Here is a 21,193-nt window from a genome sequence, read left to right on the forward strand (position 1 = left end):
CTAGTTCTCATGGCAACCCAGGATCCTAGAAAACAGTTTCATAAACCTTGATATACTAATCTAACATTCTTTATTCCTTAAATTGATTTATGTTATATTTACATCTCTTAAGACTAAAAGATTGTCTAAACTGCATTCCCATTATCAGTTTTACTTCTACAAAGAGCCTGTGAGAAAGAAAAGTGACCAGTATAATTTAAGACTGTAATTCCTAAAGCACTTAATATTTATACAATTGTATACAAAGTATACAATCAACATATACTTTTATAGTTTTAAAAATAGGTGCCTTGTAACTAAAAAGAAGAGAAGTTAACATCTTTGCAACATAAAAATTGCATTTTGCTTTTGGATTTTGAAATAAGAAAATACATTTTAAAAAGCTGGATAAATTTGAATCTTTCAACAGTCACAATCAAATATCCATTAATGTAAGGAATCAAATTACCGTGTTTCTCTAACAATACGGCCTCCACCAATAGGAAGCCCCACCATGTTTTATTGACATAAAATCAAATTAAGCCCCTCCCCCCAAATTAAGGCCCATATTAAACATGCGAAATGGGGGGGAATGGCGGGGGGGCTTGCCGTTAGGAAGTACTTTTGTTGCATGCCCGGATATGGTGCTGCCTGCATTGGTGGGACACTTCATATCGGGAGACCTTCCGCCACCGTTGCTTTCCCTTCTCCCTTGCTGCCGCGGCATTAGAGCAACGCCACGGCGTTTGGCGCAGCCACATGCAGCCAGTCAGGGCTCCTCCCTGCAACTGGAGCCCTGAGGAGACACTTGGCTTCAGGCGCTCCTGTCGCCGCCTTCCCTTTGCCTTCGAAGGTAAAGCGAATTATTTTAAAAACGACACCCTACTACAACAAAGCCTCCCCTCTCGGGCAGCCCAACCCCACGTGGGGAGGAGAATCTCCCAGGGCTGCAGCGCAGGATTGGCCCACCTCAGGAGAAGCGCCCAGCCGCCATCCCTGCCTGGCACCAGGCAGAGCGCGAAGAGCTTCGCCTGGGGCACCCAGCGCAGCTGACAGGCAGGCCCTCCTGCCCGGCGGCAGAGCTCTCACCAAGGCAGCGAGCGCCTCCCCGCTGGGCCCTCCGCTCATCCCATCAGGGCTGCGCCGGAGTCGTGCAGGCTGGGCAGAGCCGGGAAAGTGAGCCGCGGGAGCTCCGGCGTGGCCCTGGCAGGATGAGCTTTACCTTCGAAGGCAAAGGGAAGGTGGCGACAGGAGCGCCTGAAGCCAAGTGTCTCCTCAGGGCTCCGTTTGCAGGGAGGAGCCCTGACTGGCCACACGTGGCTGCGCCAAACACCACAGCATTGCTCTAAGGCCACGGCAGCAAGGGAGAAGGGAAAGCAATGGTGGCGGAAGGTCTCCCGAACATCCAAGCTGTCACCGCCCGCCCACCCGAGGATGCAAGGGGGGGGAATTAAGTCACCCCCGAAAAGACAGCCTAGCCGTTTTTTCGGGGGTCAAAAAAAAATTAGTATTGCAGTCTAACAAAGATAAGCACCAAATAATGGGGGCCTGAAGGAAATTATTTTTTTATTTATTAAATCATTACTGCTCAATTACGCAACCTTGGACAGTGTATAAAGAAAATAAATACTGTACCATACCATAATCTCACCATGTTTCTGGTGATGCAGTGGTTAGAATGTAGTATTACAAGCAAACTCTGCCCACAACCTGGAGTTCAACCTTGATGGGGCTCAAGATTGACTCAGACTTCCATCCTTCCGAAGTCAGTAAAAGGAGGGCCCAGATTGTTGGGGGAAATATGCTGACATTGTAAACTACTCAGAGAGTGCTGTAAAAACTATGGGGTGGTATATAAGTCTAAATGCTATGAAAAAGATGAGACTTGGAACTGATATTTTTTCTGAAGTGAAATTAATTAAGTCCCAACAAACACTGAGCTTCAAATTAATTTATTTCAGTTCCAAATAATATCTGAAGAAACTCAAACATCAATATGAATTCATTGCTGGTACTTAATCTATGTATCTTTGGAAATGCCAGTTTTTTTTAAAATGAAACCATTTCATTCTCATAGCTTTATCCTTGATTTTATTTGTTGAGCTTTTGTCCCTCACCTGTCAGAGCTATATGTCTTATCCTGTTATCTCCAATGACAATTTATCCTGCTGTGTAGAATCAAATCATATGAAATCCCAGAAGACAGGAATATATACTTAATGTGTTGTAAAACTGGAAGAACAAAAACTGGGAACTCTTGATACACAAAATAGATCTGTATTGCAATTATATAAATGATTTATCTAAATATTTTAAAAGCAACATTATTTATTCTTATATTGCTCAAACATCAAACTCCCAAAAATTACCGTGGAAGCACAAATACCTTTAAATTTCCACGATCAAGTGCTGCAGTGAGATGCTTCCTGACTTCAATTAATTTTGGTCGGGGTCCACAGGGACTTGCCCCCTGTTTTAGAGGGTTCACTTTCAGAAAAAGTTCTAGCTTGGATTCTCCAAGGAGGAGTTCTGCCATATCATCTATAGAGAGAGATGAAATTATTATATATTTAAATAGCTGTTATGTTCTATTTACACCAAGCACCACTATGAGATAACACAAAACCATCAATCATAAAAATGTACTAAGATGACTAACTTTTAAGCAGATTCACAGCACATCTTCTAGAGTGATCACTCATCTTTAACATGAAATAAATGCCACTTTCTAATAGAGCCTGAAAGGCCTAATTTATGTATATGTGTGCGTGTGTGTGTGTGTGTGTGTTTTACACTTATGGTCTAAGAAAATTTATGTTCAGATGCTCACATGTGTTGCTAACTGTATAATATGGTCTTTACAGGCAGTCATCACTTAATAATCCTAAATGGGACTGGAAACTCCTTTACTAACTGATGAGGTTATTAAGTGAAACATCATATGCCTGTACTGCTTAGCAACAGCATATGTGATCATTAGTTATGGACATCATCCCTTCCTGAATCCAAGCCATTCTTGGACAAAGACAAGGGGCTGCCTCTGCTTTAACTCTCTCCACTCACCTATCTCCCTCCCATCTCTGTCCTTTTGACTGCCCACTGAGGCCAGCTGCCCCCGCCACCAAGTCATGCTTGCTGCTCTACACATCACTACTGCACTGTCCGGGCAGGGCCTTCTTCAGCACTGTTGCAGCCAGGGCCTTCTCTCTCACACCAGCCAGTGCTTTTCTCATGCACCAGCCAGGTTCTCTAAACCATGTGTTGGTTAGGGCATTCTTTCAAGGAAGAAGAACCCAGCTGGTAAATGAAAAAAGGCCTTGGGAGCACCAGCACAAAAGAAGGACCCCTGCAGCAGGGCCTTCTTTCTTATTTGAGAAAGAAGTCCCCGGCTGGCACACAAATAAAGGACCTGTCCAGTGTGCAACCTGAGAGCTTGGCTGGTGTGAGAAAAGGTCCTAGCCGCACCAGGGTGAAAGAAGGCAGAGTGAAATAAGACGCCATCTAGTATAGTAGTGGTATATGGTGAGACTGGCAGGACCAAGTGGCAGCAACAGCCAGCAGCAGAGGGTAAGTAGGCAGCTAAAAGGTGATCATAAATGTCGGTGGGCCCTACACTGTTCACATAACCATGGGGCTGCTGTGATAGCCTAACCGTTGAGGACTGGGAGTCCCTTCATTCAGCATTGCTGTAATTTTGAAATGTCAGTGAACAAATGGATGTTAAGTTAGTATTACCTGTATTCAGCCTTTCTAGTTTATGGCCTAGCATTGTGATTTAATCAATAAACATAGTTAGAACATTCATAGCCTAGCACTAGGATGACAGTATTGCTTTTTGTCGTATGTATTTCTATTTGCCCCATTTCCAGAATACTTTTTCATCATAATATATCAAAATTAGGGATTAGCAGTTTCCATAATATACACAGATTAACAAATTATCTTTTCAATACATGCTTAAAAACCACACATAATTTGATTCCTAAATCTGGTAGTAACAGAATAACAGAATTGGAAGGGACATTAGAATCTTCTAGTCCACCCCTGATCTTTCTCATTTTTATGGTGCCCATTACTGTAGTTTGCAATCTTATAGTAAGATATTTTAATTTCTCTGTTCTGCATATATATTTGAGCATAAATGTGTATGGATGAGTGAAATAATTATTAGTACGGGGTATTAGCAGCTTTAGCAATGTAAGAATAACAAAATATGCAGTAAACGGGGTGTGGGGGGAGGTTGCTTTCATGATAAAAATGCTTCCTACAGTATTTAATGTGAAAGTGCCTGGTACGTCTGTTATATAGCATACAAACAAATGAAACTATCTGTCTGTAGTCACTTACTGTTTTGATGCTTTGAGCACCAATTGTCTACCTTTTACCTATTTAATGAAAAATACAACAGAAGAAAGATTTTTGTTTTTGCTTGCTTGCTAGGAATCTGGGACAGCCACATTCAAGAACCTCTTGTCTGATTTATGGGTAAACAAGACCTTAAATCCACCTCTTGTTAACAATCTGTGTTATAGCCTTGAGACAGTCTTCTGTACAATTGGTCAAGTAACATGTATGGATACTCAAATGGAAGTGCAAGTAGTATTCCATGAATTTCTTGGCCCTATCTTTCTCATTTTTTGACACAGTGAATAGTTCTATTTTGAATAAGCACTTTGTTGAAGCTGGAATTAAGATAATTTCACCCAGTAACTGTAATATTTGGCTCAAGGAGTGAGATGGAGAGCTTCAATGCTGAGGTGATGACAGACCTAACAATAAATCATTCTGATATGTAGGGACCCTTGAAACACAAACTAAGTGCTACAATGCAACTGACTATAACATTAATCCAACAGCTGCTTCTCCTTTGCAAAACAACTTCAGAAAAGAACTATATGGTTAATGGAGGCAGGAGCAAATGACACTTGATCCTTTCCCAGCATGCCTATTTTTCTCTCTTAAACATTCCCTAAAATTTGTAGACCATTGCTTTTATTATAAAACAATAGAAGATTCCCTATGCAACTCACAAACACATTACAATACAGTGTGATAAATAATTAATTTGAAATGCCATGTGTTTTATTCATAAAATACATTCAAAGATAATTCACTTGTTATCTTGAATTCCAGGAGGGACTAAAGTGACTTGGAGGAGTTTCAAATGAAAATGGGCTACGGAAAAAAGAGTTAATATCCCAGCTTGCTCCCTTCCAAATTGTGCATTACAATACTCCAAAAGCACTCTGAAAAAGAGAAATATCTCTTAGGCTATCATTATATAAGATTGCATTATAAATATTAAATTTAAGCTTTACTTGAAGATCAATTTCCATTTTGAGGCAAAAAATATTTACTTTAAAAAAAGCTTTAACGTTTTTTTGTAAAAAAGTGCTCATATCAAACATAAGCAGCTATTCACAGGTAAATCACACAATGGTTGCTAAAAATCAATTTTACTTTACACTTCAATCTATATCACAGAAATGCTAAAAAAATTCTAAAAAGAGAATGGTGTTCTGTAATATATCATTAGTAGTACACTAAAAAATGGTTAATTCATCTTCTTTTCAAACCTGGACTATTTTGGGTCTGTTCAAAGCTGAGATTTGACAGAAGTTATTTTCATTAATAATATCTTTGAAAGCATTCTTCTTTTCAACCAATTAGAAAGGCAGACTAAAAAATGTTCATGTTGTGATTGCTTCCACAAAGTTCAAAATGAACGTAATTTTTCCTACCTTAATTTTGAAGTGACTGGTCTATGATGCCATGTGATCAGATATTTTGACCATGTAGCACCAGGGTATTTCTTCCCAATCTCTGATAGACTGGGATACTGACACCATTAAAAAAAGATCAGAGTAGAGTGAAAATACTACAATTATTAATGGGATTAAAATTAAGTAATTTTGACAATGTTTTGTTATTAATATTAATATTCAATATGCGCTATTAGATGACAACAAATTTATTTTGAACAACTGCTGTTCAAAACTAATCTTTCTTTTTTTAAAAAAGTCATGTATCATTATTGAAAGAACACCAGATAGGCTTTTATAGAACACAGCTCAAGACTTGTAAGAGTTATTAACATTTCACTATTTATTTGTTTAAAAAGATTTGTCATTCCATCAGTTACAAACAAACTCACACCACATTGGAAAAAAGTAATTCCTACTTAACTACTGAATAGCACTTTCACAAGCCTTTCTAAATCTATTGTTACAGCACAGGAAGCTAGTAAGTTAAGGAGGCTTTTCATAGTAGCATTACCGCATGAAAAATTCAAGAACCTGCCAACATTCAAATTTTATCAGTTCCTAAAAAGTTCCAGTGATGGTCACAGAGACACACTTCCTGTTTACACTTCTGTAGATCTAACAATAGGGTCATATATTCAACATTTGATATTCAGGCACTACATATTCCAGATATAAATAACAGATACTTCTACTTAAATATGTCTACTTTTATGCTGTAACACAGTAAGTTTGTTTATAATAAGACAACAAAATAAGTGACAAGCAAAATGCATACAATAATATAGATATAAAAATACTGAAGAAGCAGTAAGGAAGTGCAGTTCTGTCCTAGAAAGAGTAATTGTTATAACTAGAAAGGAGTAATTATCAGTGTGATACCTCACAGATATGATTAGATGAATTATCTATATAAAATGTAATTATGGGAAACAGACATATAGTAGTCCTTGTTCGCTCTGGGGTGTTTTTGCTAGAAGTAAATGCAGTCTTATGACTATGGGGGAGGACAACCATCAGAACTTCAGAACTGGGTTGTAAATATATTTTGGGGAGGGAGGTTGGGCTGTCACAACTTTGACTAGTTGCTAAGTTGAGAACTATCTCAACTGTACGAACAAATCCATGACTTTAACATGCTAATAAATCAATTGCTTGGTGATGTTTTCTAATGGTGCATTATTACTATAAAAAATGATGGTCATCCTCACACCTTTTCCCAGCATTATATATTTCTCCAGAGGTAGACATTTGCATAGTCTGCTTAAATTATAACTAAAGCCTGATGATTTGTGCCTCAAAAGAATTCCAGGTTGATCTTTTTAAAATTTATTAAAAGAAAGTTTACAAAGTTTTTAAAAATTAACATAAACTTAGAAGAAGAAATAGAAAAAGATTCTAAAAGGGTAAAAGAAAAGGGAAGTTGAAAGAAAAAAAGGACAAGTACAAAAAATGGAAAGAAGGACATACAACTAAGGCAGAATATCAGCAGATAGCCCGAATCTGCAAAGACAAAGTCAGGATAGCAAAGGCTCAGAACAAACAAAGGCTTGCAACAAAAGTCAAAGATAATAAAAAAATTAGTTTCTTCCAACATATAAATAACAAGAAAAAAAATCAAGGAAACAGTTGGTCCACTAAAGAGAAAAGATGGCAAGGAAGTAACAGGCAACAGAGAGAAAGCAGAACTGCTTAACTCATTCTTTGCATCCATCTTCACGCAAAAAGAAACTATAGTTCAACCCACCAAAAACAGAACTGTAAAAGACAGACCAGAAATAAAAGTTAAAATAAGCAAAAAAATAGTAAGAGAACACCTGTCTGATCTTGATGAACACAAATCACGGGGGCCTGATGGATTACATCCCAGAGTTTTAAAGGAGCTGGCAGAAGTCATCTCAGAACTACTGCACCATATCTTTCAAAAATCCTGGAGCACTGGGAAACTACCAGAGGACTGGAAAAGAGCTGATATGGTTCCCATCTTCAAAAAAGGAAAAAAACAGACCCAGGAAACTACAGACCATTAATACCCGGGAAGATACTGGAAAAGATAATAAAAAAACAGATCTGCCAACATCTAGAAACAAGTAAAGTAATAACTAGCAGTCAGCACGGGTTTGTTAAAAACAGATCATGCCAAACCAATCTTATTTCATTCTTCAACACAGTGACTAAATTAGTAGACCAGCAAAATACTGTGGACATAATATATTTAGATTTCAGCAAGGCATTTGACAAAGTAGACCACAACCTACTTCTTAGTAAGCTAGAAAAAAGTGGAATAGATAGCACCACCACTAGATGGACTCACAACTGGCTGGCAAACCGTACTCAATGAGTAGTCCTTAATAGGTCTAAGTCTACATGGAGGGAAGTAAGCAGTGGAGTGCCACAAGGTTCCGTCTTAGGCCTAGTACTCTTCAATAGCTTCATTAACTACTTAGATGAGGGAATAGAAGGGGAACTTACCAAATTTGCAGATGATACTAAGCTGGCAGGAACAGCTAACACCCAAGAAGATAGGCTCAAGATCCAGATGGATCTTGACAGACTAGAACATTGGGCCATATCTAACAAAATGAAATTCAATGTAGAGAAAAGTAAAGTCCTACACTTAAGCAAGAAGAACCAAAAGTATACATATAGACTGGGTGAAACCAGGCTCAATAGCAGTAGCTGTGAGAGGGATCTTGGAGTCTTAGTGGATAACCAGCTAAATATGAGCCAGCAGTGTGCAGTAGCAGCAGCCAAAAAAGCTAATGCAATCCTAAATTGTATTAACAGAGGGATACAATCAAGATCAAGGAAAGTACTGATACCACTCTATAAAGCCTTAGTAAGACCACACCTAGAATACTGCATCCAGTTTTGTTCACCACATTATAAAAAAGACGTTGAGATTCTAGAAAAAGTACAGAGAAGAGCAACCAGGATGATTAGGGGACTGGAGGCTAAAACATACAACGAACGCTGGAACGAACGGAGGCTAAAACATACAATGAACGGCTTGGCTAGTCTAGTAAAGAGAAGGACCAGGGGAGACATGATAGCGGTCTTCCAATATTTGAGGGACTGCCACAGAGAGGAAGGGATCAATCTATTTTCTAAAGCACCCAAAAGCCAGACAAGGAATAATGGATGGAAACTGAACCAGGAGAGATTTAACCTGGAAATAAGGAGAAACTCTGACAGTGAGAACAATCAACCAATGGAACAGCTAGCTCTCGGAAGTTGTGGGAGCGCCATCACTTGAAACTTTCAAGAAGGAAGTAAAAGCAAAAATAAAAATAAAGATATCTAAAGAAGTGGCTTTTAATCTTCTCTGAAGTAGTTATAAACACAGCAATTACCATCTTCACCGTTTCATATTGCATAACTAAATCCTGAAATCAGCAGTTAATTTATACCCATTTCCAGCAAAAAGTCTATAAAGGTTTCCAGTCTTTTATAAAATTGTAGTTTACTTCTTAATCAAACAAGTTAATTTACCCATTTCTGCAAAATCAGTCATCTTCACAAGTCATTTCTCCATTATTGGTGCTTCTGTCATTTGCCTTTGTGCATATAATGACCTCATTGCAGTTACCATATATAAAACCAATTATAAGTCTTTTCTACCTGAATGTGTATGTTCTAATAAGAAATGTTTTGGTTTCACTGACTGATAATTTTTGAAACACTCTGCATCACAATATGTATTTGTATCCAGTATCATTTTGCTTTTTCATAACTCCACTGAGTTATGAATGATAATATATCCCTTCCTGTTTTTCACAATTCCAATAGTGATTAAACATTACACATTTTAGACCATTTTTCTGATGTCATTTTTTTTAAAAAAAATATTTTAAATTGTAACACACGAGCATGATTAGTTTAATGATCTTTTTAAAAATTCTCAGTAGAATTCAAAAGCATCAATCTTTTTTCAAGTGTGCTTCTTCAAAATCCAAGTTTTGTTTTAATAGTTTCAACACTGCCTGCATAATTCCAAGACATTCAGTTCTACTTTACTAAGTGCTAAATTACAGCACATCTCTTGACTTCTGGATTTCTTTATTGCTAATAAAGTCCCTTATAATCAGTCCCTCATTGACTGTTCAAAGTTACAACGGGGTCAGAAAAAACTACTTACAACCCAGATTTGAAATGCCAACATCTACCCCTCCCGTAGTCACATGACTGCATTTTGGGCACTCAGAACCAGCCCACATTTACAAACATTTGCAATGGCCATGATTTACAATGGTTTTGCCAGAGACCAACATTTACATTTACTTTTGGATTGTGGCAAAAACTACCCTATAGCAAACAGTGAGTTTGCTTAACAACCCTGGCATTTGTTTAACAACTTTGGCATTCATTTTACAACATCTGTGTTCACTTAATGATTGCCATAAAAATAGTCGTAAAAATGGGATGATTAAAAGACCAAATTAACAGAAACCTTTTCACTCAGACCAATGTTTCTACAATATGAAATTTAGTAAAGACAAGCACATGAAAATATACTTGCACAATATACTTTAAGCAATCCATTGTTTGAATAAAATTACTCATTCCTACCTGTTCCCTACCTTCTTCCCTCTATTTTGCCATTTAGATTAGCAATGATCCTATATATAAAATAAATCTTCCATCTGGCAATGCCATAAAATGCAAATTTACCGCAAAATTTAGCTTATATCACTAACTTGATCAGGAAGAATAAATACTGCCTCTATTAAATACAAATTTGCAGTACGCTCATAAATCTGCTATTTCTAAATTACAGAGAAATACTGGAAGGGCTGACAAATTCACATGGTGGAATTGCTAACACTTTAATATTAGATATAGCATTAAGGGTGATAAATGGTTAAGAAATATGAAGTATAAATAGATAAAAAAATAAATAGGCTTCCATGGTTATACAATGATGCAGGGGAAACCGTTTTCCTATTATGTTTTGTTACAGCCAGAGTTCTAGCATCAAATATAAAGGCCAACCATAAGTTCTACCTCATATTAAGTCCAACAAGCATGCACTCTTTTCATCTTTATCCCGAACCTTGGAGAGTGATTTCCATGTTCATGTCATAAATCAGACATCGGAATACTCCTGCCAGATATCGATTACAGCTTAACTTAGAAAAGATACATTAAACATTTGGGTTTCTCTTGACATTTGATTGTGTAATGCCAGAGTATGCAAGTAATATTACAGTTAGTGAGGCCAAGAAACATCAGGGAAATAAGCCCGTCAACATGTTCCCTTTATACAATGTTTTCATTCTTCAGTGAGAGCTAAGCCCTAATATAAGACAAGAGTTCCTACAATCTGATTAAATTTTTAAAACTACAAACACAGAAGCCATTTCAGCAACACGCTTTGATGGAAAAAACCTGCACCAGAAGGGAGAAATTGCATCACCACCTTCCCCTAGGCTGCTATGCAATTCGAATTTCGGAGTTTATTACAGCTTACCATTAAATTCCTATGCCTTTTTTTAAAAAAAAAATGGCAATAATGAATTTTTACAAGACATTCAAAGGTCAACAGTGGGCATATGTAGACTAAGTTTAATGGTACAAAAGATTCCTAAGTTAGTTCCTCTCCAGCTTCCCAGGAGAGGCCTGTTAAAATAGAGGAGAGGGCTGCTGAACGCCCAGATACAGGCAGTTACATAGATGACTCTACACCAAAGGTGCCAGGTTTGACTTTCCTCGCCAGCATTGGTCAATTCTGAACAGGATCTGTCATACCCAACATGGAGTCTTCCAGGACTCATTCTTTAAGTGGGGTCTTGCCTCTACCCCTCAGTGTGATTGTGATGCTTGACAAAATATCCATCACAATGTGTCTGAATGTCCATCAAGAGTTTACACCGGCCCAATGTCTGATTTTTTTTTCAGCATAGACCATCCTGTCCTTGAATGGCTGGGTGGACATTAACATTTGAACCACTACAAGTCCATGTATTTGCCAAATGCCAAATAAAAATAAGTAAAATGAGTTTTGGACACATACTAGACATTTAAAGGTTAACAGTGGGCATAGACTGCTACTTAATTCTGCTGGTACATAAGGTTCCTATGTTAGTTCCTCTCCAGTCTCCCAGGAAAGGCCTGTTAAAATAGAGGGGAGCTTTAGCGTTACCCTACCGGGTAGCAAAGCTTTAAAATTAGTGTTGTTGAGAGGCAGAAACAGCATCAGCCCTTTGCTCTGGCCGTCACCCTCCAAGGATCCCTAGCCTGTTGCCCTCCAGATGTAATGGACTACAACTCCCAGCGTTCCCTGCCAAGCATGACCGAGATGAGCATCAGGTCGCCTGAACATTAGGTCCAACGGGGAGCCGGCTGCGCATCTGTTGCTTTGCACGTGCACAGAGTGCTCGCCTGTTCAGCTTCGTCGCGCGTGTAAACACCCGGGCACGGCTAATCATAAGGCCAGCTCATCACCTACTCTCAATGAGCGCGCTTAAAAGCATCTGCCTCATCCCGCCCCCGCTGCACCTGCAGCGCTGCTTGTCGGCGTTAAGGTTGACGAACCGGCTTCCTAATCTTTACTTTCCCCCCACCCTCCCCCGTCCCTTCCACCCAGCGGGCCGCACCGTTAGCTATGAGCTTGGCGGAAAGCTGCTTGACGAGTTCGGGGATCCTTTCCCACTGACACTCGGACCGGCACCTCTCGATCTCCGTCTCCAGCCGCGAGCCCCCTTTCTTGGTGGCCATGGCGGGAGCAGGCCCAGCGGGCAACCCCGCAAAGCGGGGACCGGCCGAAGGGAGGGAGGCGCGGCAGCTGCGGCACCGTGGCAGCGGGCGCCTTTTCGGCGGCGGAACGAGCCGGGCTACGGCCCCGGAACGGGAACCGGAGGGGCGCCGAACGCGGTTCGCTGCAGCGCCACCTACCAGCAGCGAGAAGGATGAGGCGGAGGGAGGAGTGGGCGGAGCAAAAATAAAAACACGGCTCCCGGCATTGTTTGGCGGGAAAGGAGAAAGGCTGGTGGTTTTCGGGCGATTCCGCAGTTATTCAGCTCCTTTTGCAGTTGCGCTCCGGGCATATTATAGGGAAAGGTGGATAAGCGGATTCCACATAGAGACTATTCACACGACTGTACTGCCAAACTTCAAGGATTCTTCCGAGAGTGGAAAAACAACTGATTTTTATTCTTGCAGGGAGATGATGTAGAGTGTTTGCAAAGAAATTTAGGATTCCCAGTGAAATCCTCAACTTCCAATCACAATTGAGTGAGAATAACTGTTTAGTATACAAATATTAGAGGAATTATTGGATGCAAAAAGTACACACAGTATTTTGACACTAAAGCATAGCAGCTCAGGGCCAGCTCTAGCACTGGCAATGCATGGTAATCTTCCCAAGGACAGACTCTATTCTAGTTAGTGCTTGGCTAATAGCTGTATCATACAATTGAGAATATAGAAGGAAGTATCTGTAGCTCAGGGTTGAACTGCAGATTCCTTGGTGCTCTCTGAGCTTGGTCATTTGCAGATGCTTCATTACCCAATGAAGTGCAAGGAAACATAGTTTGTTTTGTTTACATACAGTAACTTGCTCTGCCAACGTTCATGAGGGTAAGTTTTTCTCCTTGGTAGTTAATATTTAATATTTAATCAAGGATCAGCGTAGTTCCTTGATCAATAAACTACCAAAGAATGATGAGAACAGAGGTTTGTTAAAAAAAAACAAAAACCCAGCCCCCATGGGTTTGCAAGTTTTCCAATAGCCTAGACTTCTGGGTTGGAAAGGAGATGATTGTTCATTGCTTCTTTGTCATGATCACAGGCCTTGCTCTGGTGATGTCTCTGGGCAGCAGTCTTTTCTACTTCCTGTTTATTTTTCTTTGCAGCTTCCCTTCCCTGCCAAAGAGAAGATGTGATGAATGTATCCCTTTCTAGGTGGCATATCAGTATTTGCTTTGTGCCTTATAGGACTAAGCCACTGCTACTTTTCCATCCCAATAATAAATAATAAGATATACCCAAATTCTGACCCAAAATGTTGGAAGTGTCAACGAGTTGATGGTACCTTTTATCACATGTGGTGCCTGTGCCCTAAGGCCAGGACTTATTGGACCAAAATCAAAGATTGGATACAAGAAATCACGGGACACCAAATGGAATTCAAACTGGAACTCTACCTTCTAGGGATAATCAAAAAACAATATCTGAAAAAGATAAATTTTATAATATTACACATACTGACAGTGGCCAGAATAGCTTATGCACAAATGTGGAAAGAGCATAAGGTTCCAACAGAAGAACTAATTTTACAAAAAATAGCAGACTATGCAGAAATGGATATGTTCACACTAAAAATAAGGGAAAAAGAATCTGAATAGTTTGGCATAGATGGTACATGTGGCTAGAAAAGAGAAATAAGAATTGATAAAGATGACTGTATAAGAAGAATTCTCAAGAAAGTGATACACAGGCAGATAGATAAAATAGATAAGGATAGATAATAAATAATATAAATAAAGACTACTAAGGTTATGCACAAATAGATGATGGAAATGTGAGTTAATACTGAATGTTGATGCAAATGCTGTTGAAAATATAGTTATGATTTGTACTGGTGGAAAACAAAAACTATTTGGAAAAAATAAATAAGTATTATTACTTAAAACATAACAAGCACTAATATTCAGGTGGTGTGCATTGGAAGACCAATACCCATCAATAATTCAGTAAATTAAATTTGAAGCATTTTATACATAGTCAAGTTTATTGTTTTGAAGGTAAAACAAATATATCTGAACATACATACAAAGTCTATCACTTTTAGCATAAAATCCACACACAAAAAACATTTCAGCAAATTTACTGAAAGTAAAAGTATTTTTTGACAATTACAAATTCCAACTTGATTTCTTTCTAAAGTTGATGCAACTCATTAAAGACTTGCCAAATGATAAACATTAAAACACATATAAAACGCATGCATATTTGTTTTATATAGCTATGTCTAATATTGACAATTCCAGTAAATATAAAATAACTTAATTTGTTAATTGAGGAACTGATGAGAAGCAATGTTAATTGTAACATTAAAGCATCATGTAAAGTTTGTGTACATGAGTAGACACATATCACATAAAGTAAGCCACAACTAAAATGAAGAGAAACTTCCCGGATTTTTCTTTCATGAAAATAATTTTCTAAGAGCCCCTGTTCCAGTCTGCATAAGTTAAGACTAAGTTCTAGCCCAGCTAGAATGAAATAATCCCAATAGTTTAAATGATTATTAACTTTTTTGTATATAAACCATATAAATATAACACTTCAGGAAGAAATGTTAATAAATGTATTTATAGTATATATATTAGATCTGAATTTAAACTATAAATTCAACAACCCAATAAATGAACAAAATTAAAATTTATAATAAGATGTAATGGTTAAAAAAAGGTTTTGTATTTTTAAAAAATATTTTATCTTATTTTCTGAAATGCTATCTATTTGAAACCTCACAAACAGAAAGTAATAAATTAAAAAGAAATATAAAGAAACATTTCTGCATCAGGCTCATGACAATAGACTGATCACCTGAGTAGAAACTTAATTCAAATATTTCTCATTAAGTCAGCCTGTTATGGAAGAAACTGCTGTCCCTCAATGAAAAATGGAAAGAATCTACTGATTCCTATTTTGGAACTCATATAATGCCTTAATGTTAGAGTCAGCACCTACAATATACAGATTTTTTTTAGTAAAACAATGGATAAACATCACTCTTTATATTTAAATATTTACTCATATTTACCTCAAAACACTAGGAAATATTTGGGAATTTTAATTATAAGTTAATACTTATAACAATTTAATTAATTGACTCCAAAAGTTTTATTCTGCTAGTAGAACACTCCCACTGACTGAATTGTTCTTTCTCTTATTTAACCTTTTAAAATTTTATTTCATATTTTAATAAATTGGAATACTTTTAATTCTTGTTCTTTTAACTATATAACCACCCCATCAGTCACCAAAGCAATTACAATATAAAACACTATTATCTTTAAATGATACACAATCCAAGCAAGTGAACCACAGCACATGTTCGGGGAACTAAAACTGGAAACACCCTATACATACACACTAAATTGGCAATCTAATTTTCTGAAGAAAATGATAAATTCACAATATTTATATGAGAAAATTAAATTAACACTTAATCTTTCAAGTTTGATGATAAATCCTTTCAAGGAACTAGTTATCCTAAAAACCCTCGAATCCTGGTAGCAGTAACCAGCCAACAGAGTCTTGCAAAGTTACCATGTACGTACAACCATTTTCCTAGGTAGTGATTATATGAGTTAAATTCATTTCTTCTAGTTGTGCCCATTCCAGTAATGGGTGGACACTATTACATAAAATTTATGAAGGATGAGATAATCCATAGACTATCCAGAAGTATTGTTTACACATACTTAATCACTCGGGCTATACAAACGATTCTGATGGATGCTTTTACAGCAGTGGCAACTAAAGTGATTTCTATGTGTAACATATATGATTTCATATCAATCAAAGATGATTTCATAAAGTCCTTAAAGGGCCCTGCAAGCCTTAAAAAGAATATAGGTATGCACTGTCACTGAAGATGTTTTAGGAATAGATTGTATAAATGTTGCAAGCATCTAATACAGATACTTGTAAGTCAATGCCAATGTGACACCGTAAAATAATTATTCTACTTTAATTGCTAACATTAAAAGATTTTAATTATTGGATGCACATTCATCTATTATGCAAAGTCAAAGAAAATAGCACGTAAATGTTGCAACAGAAGTATCTGTCTTTTCCAGCAATATTATTTTCCTGCTCTCAAGTGCATAAAATGAACAATGACATTGTAATCATCTGAGATCTACAGTGCTTCCTTTATTTGAAGTAATTTATTTAAACAAATACTTTTCAATGTGCAGTATAATTTTAAAAAAAAAATACAGCCTTTATTCAGAGTTATTCTATTAATTTTCAGATCAATTTCTTCCACTATGCTATATTAGTCTATAGAGTTTTATTATATATGAGGGTTGTTTTTTTTACAAAAGAAAATTAAAATAAATCTGAGTTAAATAAATCTTAAAATAAATCTGAATGATTAATACAGCATTTCTGACCTTCCTTATCGAATTATGCACCAGCATTCTCTATTACTAATATTAAAAAGCACAACCTATTTGCTAGTCCACCCTCTTAATAAAATTGAGATTCTAACAATCTTGCGGGTATATCATCTTGTTTGTATCAACTACAATTAACTCCTATTGGCCCGGTGCAAAATTTTAAAGTCAAAGAATAACAGTTTTAAGGGTAATAAATTATTATTGGAGTTATCAAGAGCATAACTATAATGTAGTAGTGAACTTTTAGAAAAACGGTGTAATAAATAGTATCTCTCTGCTAGACTAGCTAAAGATTTATCCTTTCTAACAAAGAAAAAATAAAAATCATGAATTTAACATTTCAGTCAGCGCAAACTGTTTAATTCCTGACAATGATATAAAGTTTAAAGAGGCTTTATCCAGCATCTCTCACTGTTTTACTTTTCTACTAGCAGGATAAAACATTATATAAAAGAAGCAGGAATGTTGTTTAAGTCTTGCATTGATCATTTTATTAATAGCAAGAAATAATTTGGTTTATATATGTAGGTCTGATTGTGAAAAATATAATACCATAAGAGAACGTTGAAAATATAGCTGCACATGTACCATTTAATTTCTGTTATTGCTCCATCAATTCCTCTACATACCGATAGACAAAAGAATATACTGTAAATAATTAACTTCTAACTATAGTACAAATTTATGAATAGACATAAGTTATCAATAATAATATGCAATTTACACTCACTTATGCTTGTATTCATGAAAATCCCCTCCCCCAATAGTATAAAGTTATAGCTCATTAAGCTTTCACAATAGCTGCCTGTGGAAGAAACAATGGAAATATATACAAAATCCTTTTCCTGAGAAATGCAAAATCATTACTTTGTAATTTGCATGACATCCTACCAAATTTTTAAATTTTGATACTTTTAAAAAATCCCTTTATTTTAATTTCTCAAAGGTATTAGATATTAAAAATAAATTGTCTATACCACATATAAATTTAGTTGCATCAGAATTAAACTACTAAACTGTTGACATTTTGTTTAAAAAGATGTTTTACTACATCTTCATTTTAAAATGGAAAGTGGCATACCATAACAAGATATTTATGTAATTTACTGAACACATCATTTCCATCTCTTCAAGATGCTTATCTGTATTATCAGAGAAAAATGTTTGAAATGAACTATATATACATATATAGAAAGTAAATTAACTTGCACCAAATTAGTAATGTAGTATATATGCACACAAATTAGTATCTTTGTGCTCTCAGCATATACAAAGATCAGGATAATCTAAACAGTTCAGGTTTCAATATTGTGCTACAAAGTTTAACTGATGGAGTCCTTGGTGCTCTCTGAGCGTTGTTTTCTTGCAGATATTTCATTACCAAACTAGGTAACATAACTTATATCAATGTATGCAATTAGCAATCCAATCCTATGTCTTTTTATTGAAATAGCTCATGGAGTGGTGCAGTGATGCTTACTCATGAATAACTGTGCAGGAAACTGCAAGCTAAATAATGCATTTCTTTGAAACTTGAAGTTGTGCTACTGCACACAAAAAGTGTAAGTGCTTTTAAATAGTTAACAATGCAAGATACTGTCGTGTCCAAGTTTGGATGTATAGTTTACAGAAATAATTTGAATTTCTAACACAGTGTAGAAGTCAAAATATAACTAATAGAAAAACTGCTCTGATTCTGTGTTTACATATCTTGAAATTAAGATGCCCACAAAAATCCAGTAAATGACACAAAAATTCATATTGTGTTATTTCTCTAAAATTCTTCATGAAAATATTCTCAGGCTTTTTCTAGGGTTTTTTTTTCAGTTTCTCTAAAGAAGTATGCAAGAGATTTCTGAAAACTATAATAGATAAGATTATATAAAGAAATTACAATTTTTATAGAAAAGGAATGTTTTGCATAGGATTTGGATTGTTCATTCTACAATTCAGCAAGGTATTTCTAAAATCCACTAAGTGAGGTCTAATCATACCAATATCTAGATATAAGCTTAATTTTATACAAATTCCCTCACTAAATACCCAGTAAGACTACTTCCATATTTTTTGCAGAACTGCAGCATGTGAGCTATGGAAGAGCTCTGCATATATTTATAAATCATGCTTCATAGTTTAAAATAATTGCCATTTAAAAATGCATCAGAAAATCCATATTTATGAATCCAAAATATAACCAATGGAGTAGTAAAACACAGTGTAGAGATATAAAGCACAGTGTTTGACAGAATATCCCCTTAATTTTTCAATGCATTAAAATATACCCCAGTGTGAATCGGGCAAACTCAGATCATTATGTCTAGACATTAAAATATCACAAAAATGTATTGCCAGATTAAATAATATAAGCTCATAATTCTTATTGAAATTGCTACAGCATCTCCAAGTAGTACTCACAATTTCATTCAGTTACTTATCAAATACAAATTATAATAACAACTACACAGATGCTTGATACAGAATAAAAATCTCTTGAATATTAAGCTACAACCCAATTGCCAATTTTATTACATATCAAAGCATACTTAGCTTGGTTTTTTGATCCACATGATAAAAGAATATATCATTCTCACAGAATTATTTTTATAGTTGAAAATTCTTTTTCTCTGTTTTTCTCTCTATCTATCTCTCCAAGTCAAGTTTTAAAATCCCAAATAATTTTTCTTACTAGAAAATAGTAGAAGAAATAAAGTTTTATATGCAGGGGTGGGATGCTATCAGTTCTGCCCGGCTCTGTAGAACTGATAGCTCTGAAGAGCAGCAGGTACCGAACCGGTTCTGTGTCTGCTGCTGTTTGGCCCACCCACCTGCCCGGGCTGTTACCTGTCCTTTATTTCCTGCTTTTTCAATCTCAGCTGCTTTGTGCAGCACAGCTGAGGTTGAAAAAACAGTTTAAAAGTGCCTTTTCAAATGCTGCGCACCCGCGCTGTCCAGGCAGCACAGCTTAAAGTTTATTACACGTGAGTGTGCAAAGCATAATCACTGAACACCAGTTGAATCCCACCCCTGTTTATATGGTCTCCAAATTATCACATAAATTAAGTTGCTGCTTATGTGTTATGCAGGAACTTCTTCATATTCTGAGGAAGTGGCTTGTGTGTATGTCTTGCATAAGAAAATAGCTTCTGCATACGAGAAAATAAGTTATTTTTGATCCTGGCAAATATATTGAAACACATCTTTGTTGAGGATTTTATACATACGTACACATGCATTTGTAACTTTGTACAATCAAATATATTTTATATAGAAAACTGTCTCTCTGTGTATGTATGCATGCATGCATGCATGTACGTATATTACAAAGAAAACCAAATGTAATAAAAGGTTTGCAGATTTATGAGAACTTGTGAGTCTAAACGGGACAGGCTCTCGAGTGCAGGATTATACCATTGGATTACAGACATCTTTTAAAAACTGTTGGAGATGCACACAAAACATTTTATATAACTTTTTTGTTTTTTGAATTTTGATTCACAGTGGTATTTCAACATGTCCAATTTTGGCCTCAGACTGAAACAAAAAAAATCAAAAGGAGCAATTTGTAAACATATCATTCAAAAGAGCATAGGCATCAACAAATTTCAATTACTATCCAAGAGTTTTCTCTTAGATAGTAATCTTCAGTCTCTGATCCTCAATCAGAGAATTGAAAGATATTTTCTGAATTATTGCTGTCTACAGGATGTGTTGCCTGTGGTGTTTTTGTAGGGGTAGTTTTACCATAGGATTGAGAGGAAGAAGAATGAGAACTTTCACTGGAACTGCTGCGTGTCTCTGTGCTTGTGCTTGTCTTTTTCATCTTTCTTCTTTTTGCAAGAGGTGCCTTGTCAACGTTCTGGAGGCAAAATCCTTCCCTTTTATACTTGTTAAAAGCCTAATTAGGACAGCAAAAACAATTCTTAATTCTCTCTGGTTCCATCTGGTCAACCTTCAGTCATAGGAGACAATCATGTTTTTTTTTTTAATCAGCACAATTTCCCATAGGAGGATTTCTTAACAATTAATTTCAAAATCTTCATATGTCATTTTATAAACATCCACAACAAAATTTCTTTCAAGTCCATCTAACCCCTTAAGTTAGCTTTTAACTTTCCAATATCAACATTGTTCAGTTGTTGTCCCAAAAATAATTTTTAATTCTTAAACGTTCTTAAATTTATCTCATCCTGTAGAAACTCTTGTGATGCAACTAGCCCTTCAGAAGGCTATTAATATCCAGAAAGTCAATGTCTTAAAGTAGGTAAATTTAGCATCTGTTTTGAAGGCACCAAATCATGGCTTAGACAAGGTGATTTT

At 36.3% G+C, this 21,193-nt stretch overlaps 2 protein-coding genes across 11 annotated transcripts in view; both read right to left on the reverse strand.

Moving 5' to 3' along the window:
• TTC7B (tetratricopeptide repeat domain 7B) overlaps positions 1-12,620 on the reverse strand; it is a 95,163-nt gene extending 82,543 nt beyond the window's left edge. For 4 of the 6 annotated variants that reach the window (XM_026712992.2, XM_087922088.1, XM_087922087.1 and 1 more), the window contains exons 1-2: positions 12,338-12,620; positions 2,366-2,520 (exon numbers count right to left, since the gene is read on the reverse strand). In XM_026712992.2, coding sequence (XP_026568777.1) covers positions 2,366-2,520; positions 12,338-12,458 — 276 coding nt within the window. In that variant the 5' untranslated portion in view covers positions 12,459-12,620. Of the gene's footprint in view, positions 1-2,365; positions 2,521-12,337 lie in introns of those variants that run through there. The other 2 variants (XM_087922090.1, XM_087922089.1) reach the window with 2 other exon arrangements.
• A 1,178-nt stretch (positions 12,621-13,798) lies between these two features.
• The window catches only part of RPS6KA5 (ribosomal protein S6 kinase A5), a 48,129-nt gene continuing 40,734 nt past the window's right edge, over positions 13,799-21,193 (reverse strand). For 3 of the 5 annotated variants that reach the window (XM_026713029.2, XM_026713011.2, XM_087922091.1), the window contains one exon: positions 20,139-20,771. In XM_026713029.2, the coding sequence (XP_026568814.1) occupies positions 20,532-20,771 (240 nt within the window). In that variant the 3' untranslated portion in view covers positions 20,139-20,531. Of the gene's footprint in view, positions 13,913-19,525; positions 19,562-20,138; positions 20,772-21,193 lie in introns of those variants that run through there. The other 2 variants (XM_026713021.2, XM_087922092.1) reach the window with 2 other exon arrangements.

This window comes from Pseudonaja textilis, chromosome 1 (assembly GCF_049901715.1).
Source record: "Pseudonaja textilis isolate UNSWEBS1 chromosome 1, rPseTex1.2, whole genome shotgun sequence".
Taxonomy (NCBI): domain Eukaryota; kingdom Metazoa; phylum Chordata; class Lepidosauria; order Squamata; family Elapidae; genus Pseudonaja; species Pseudonaja textilis.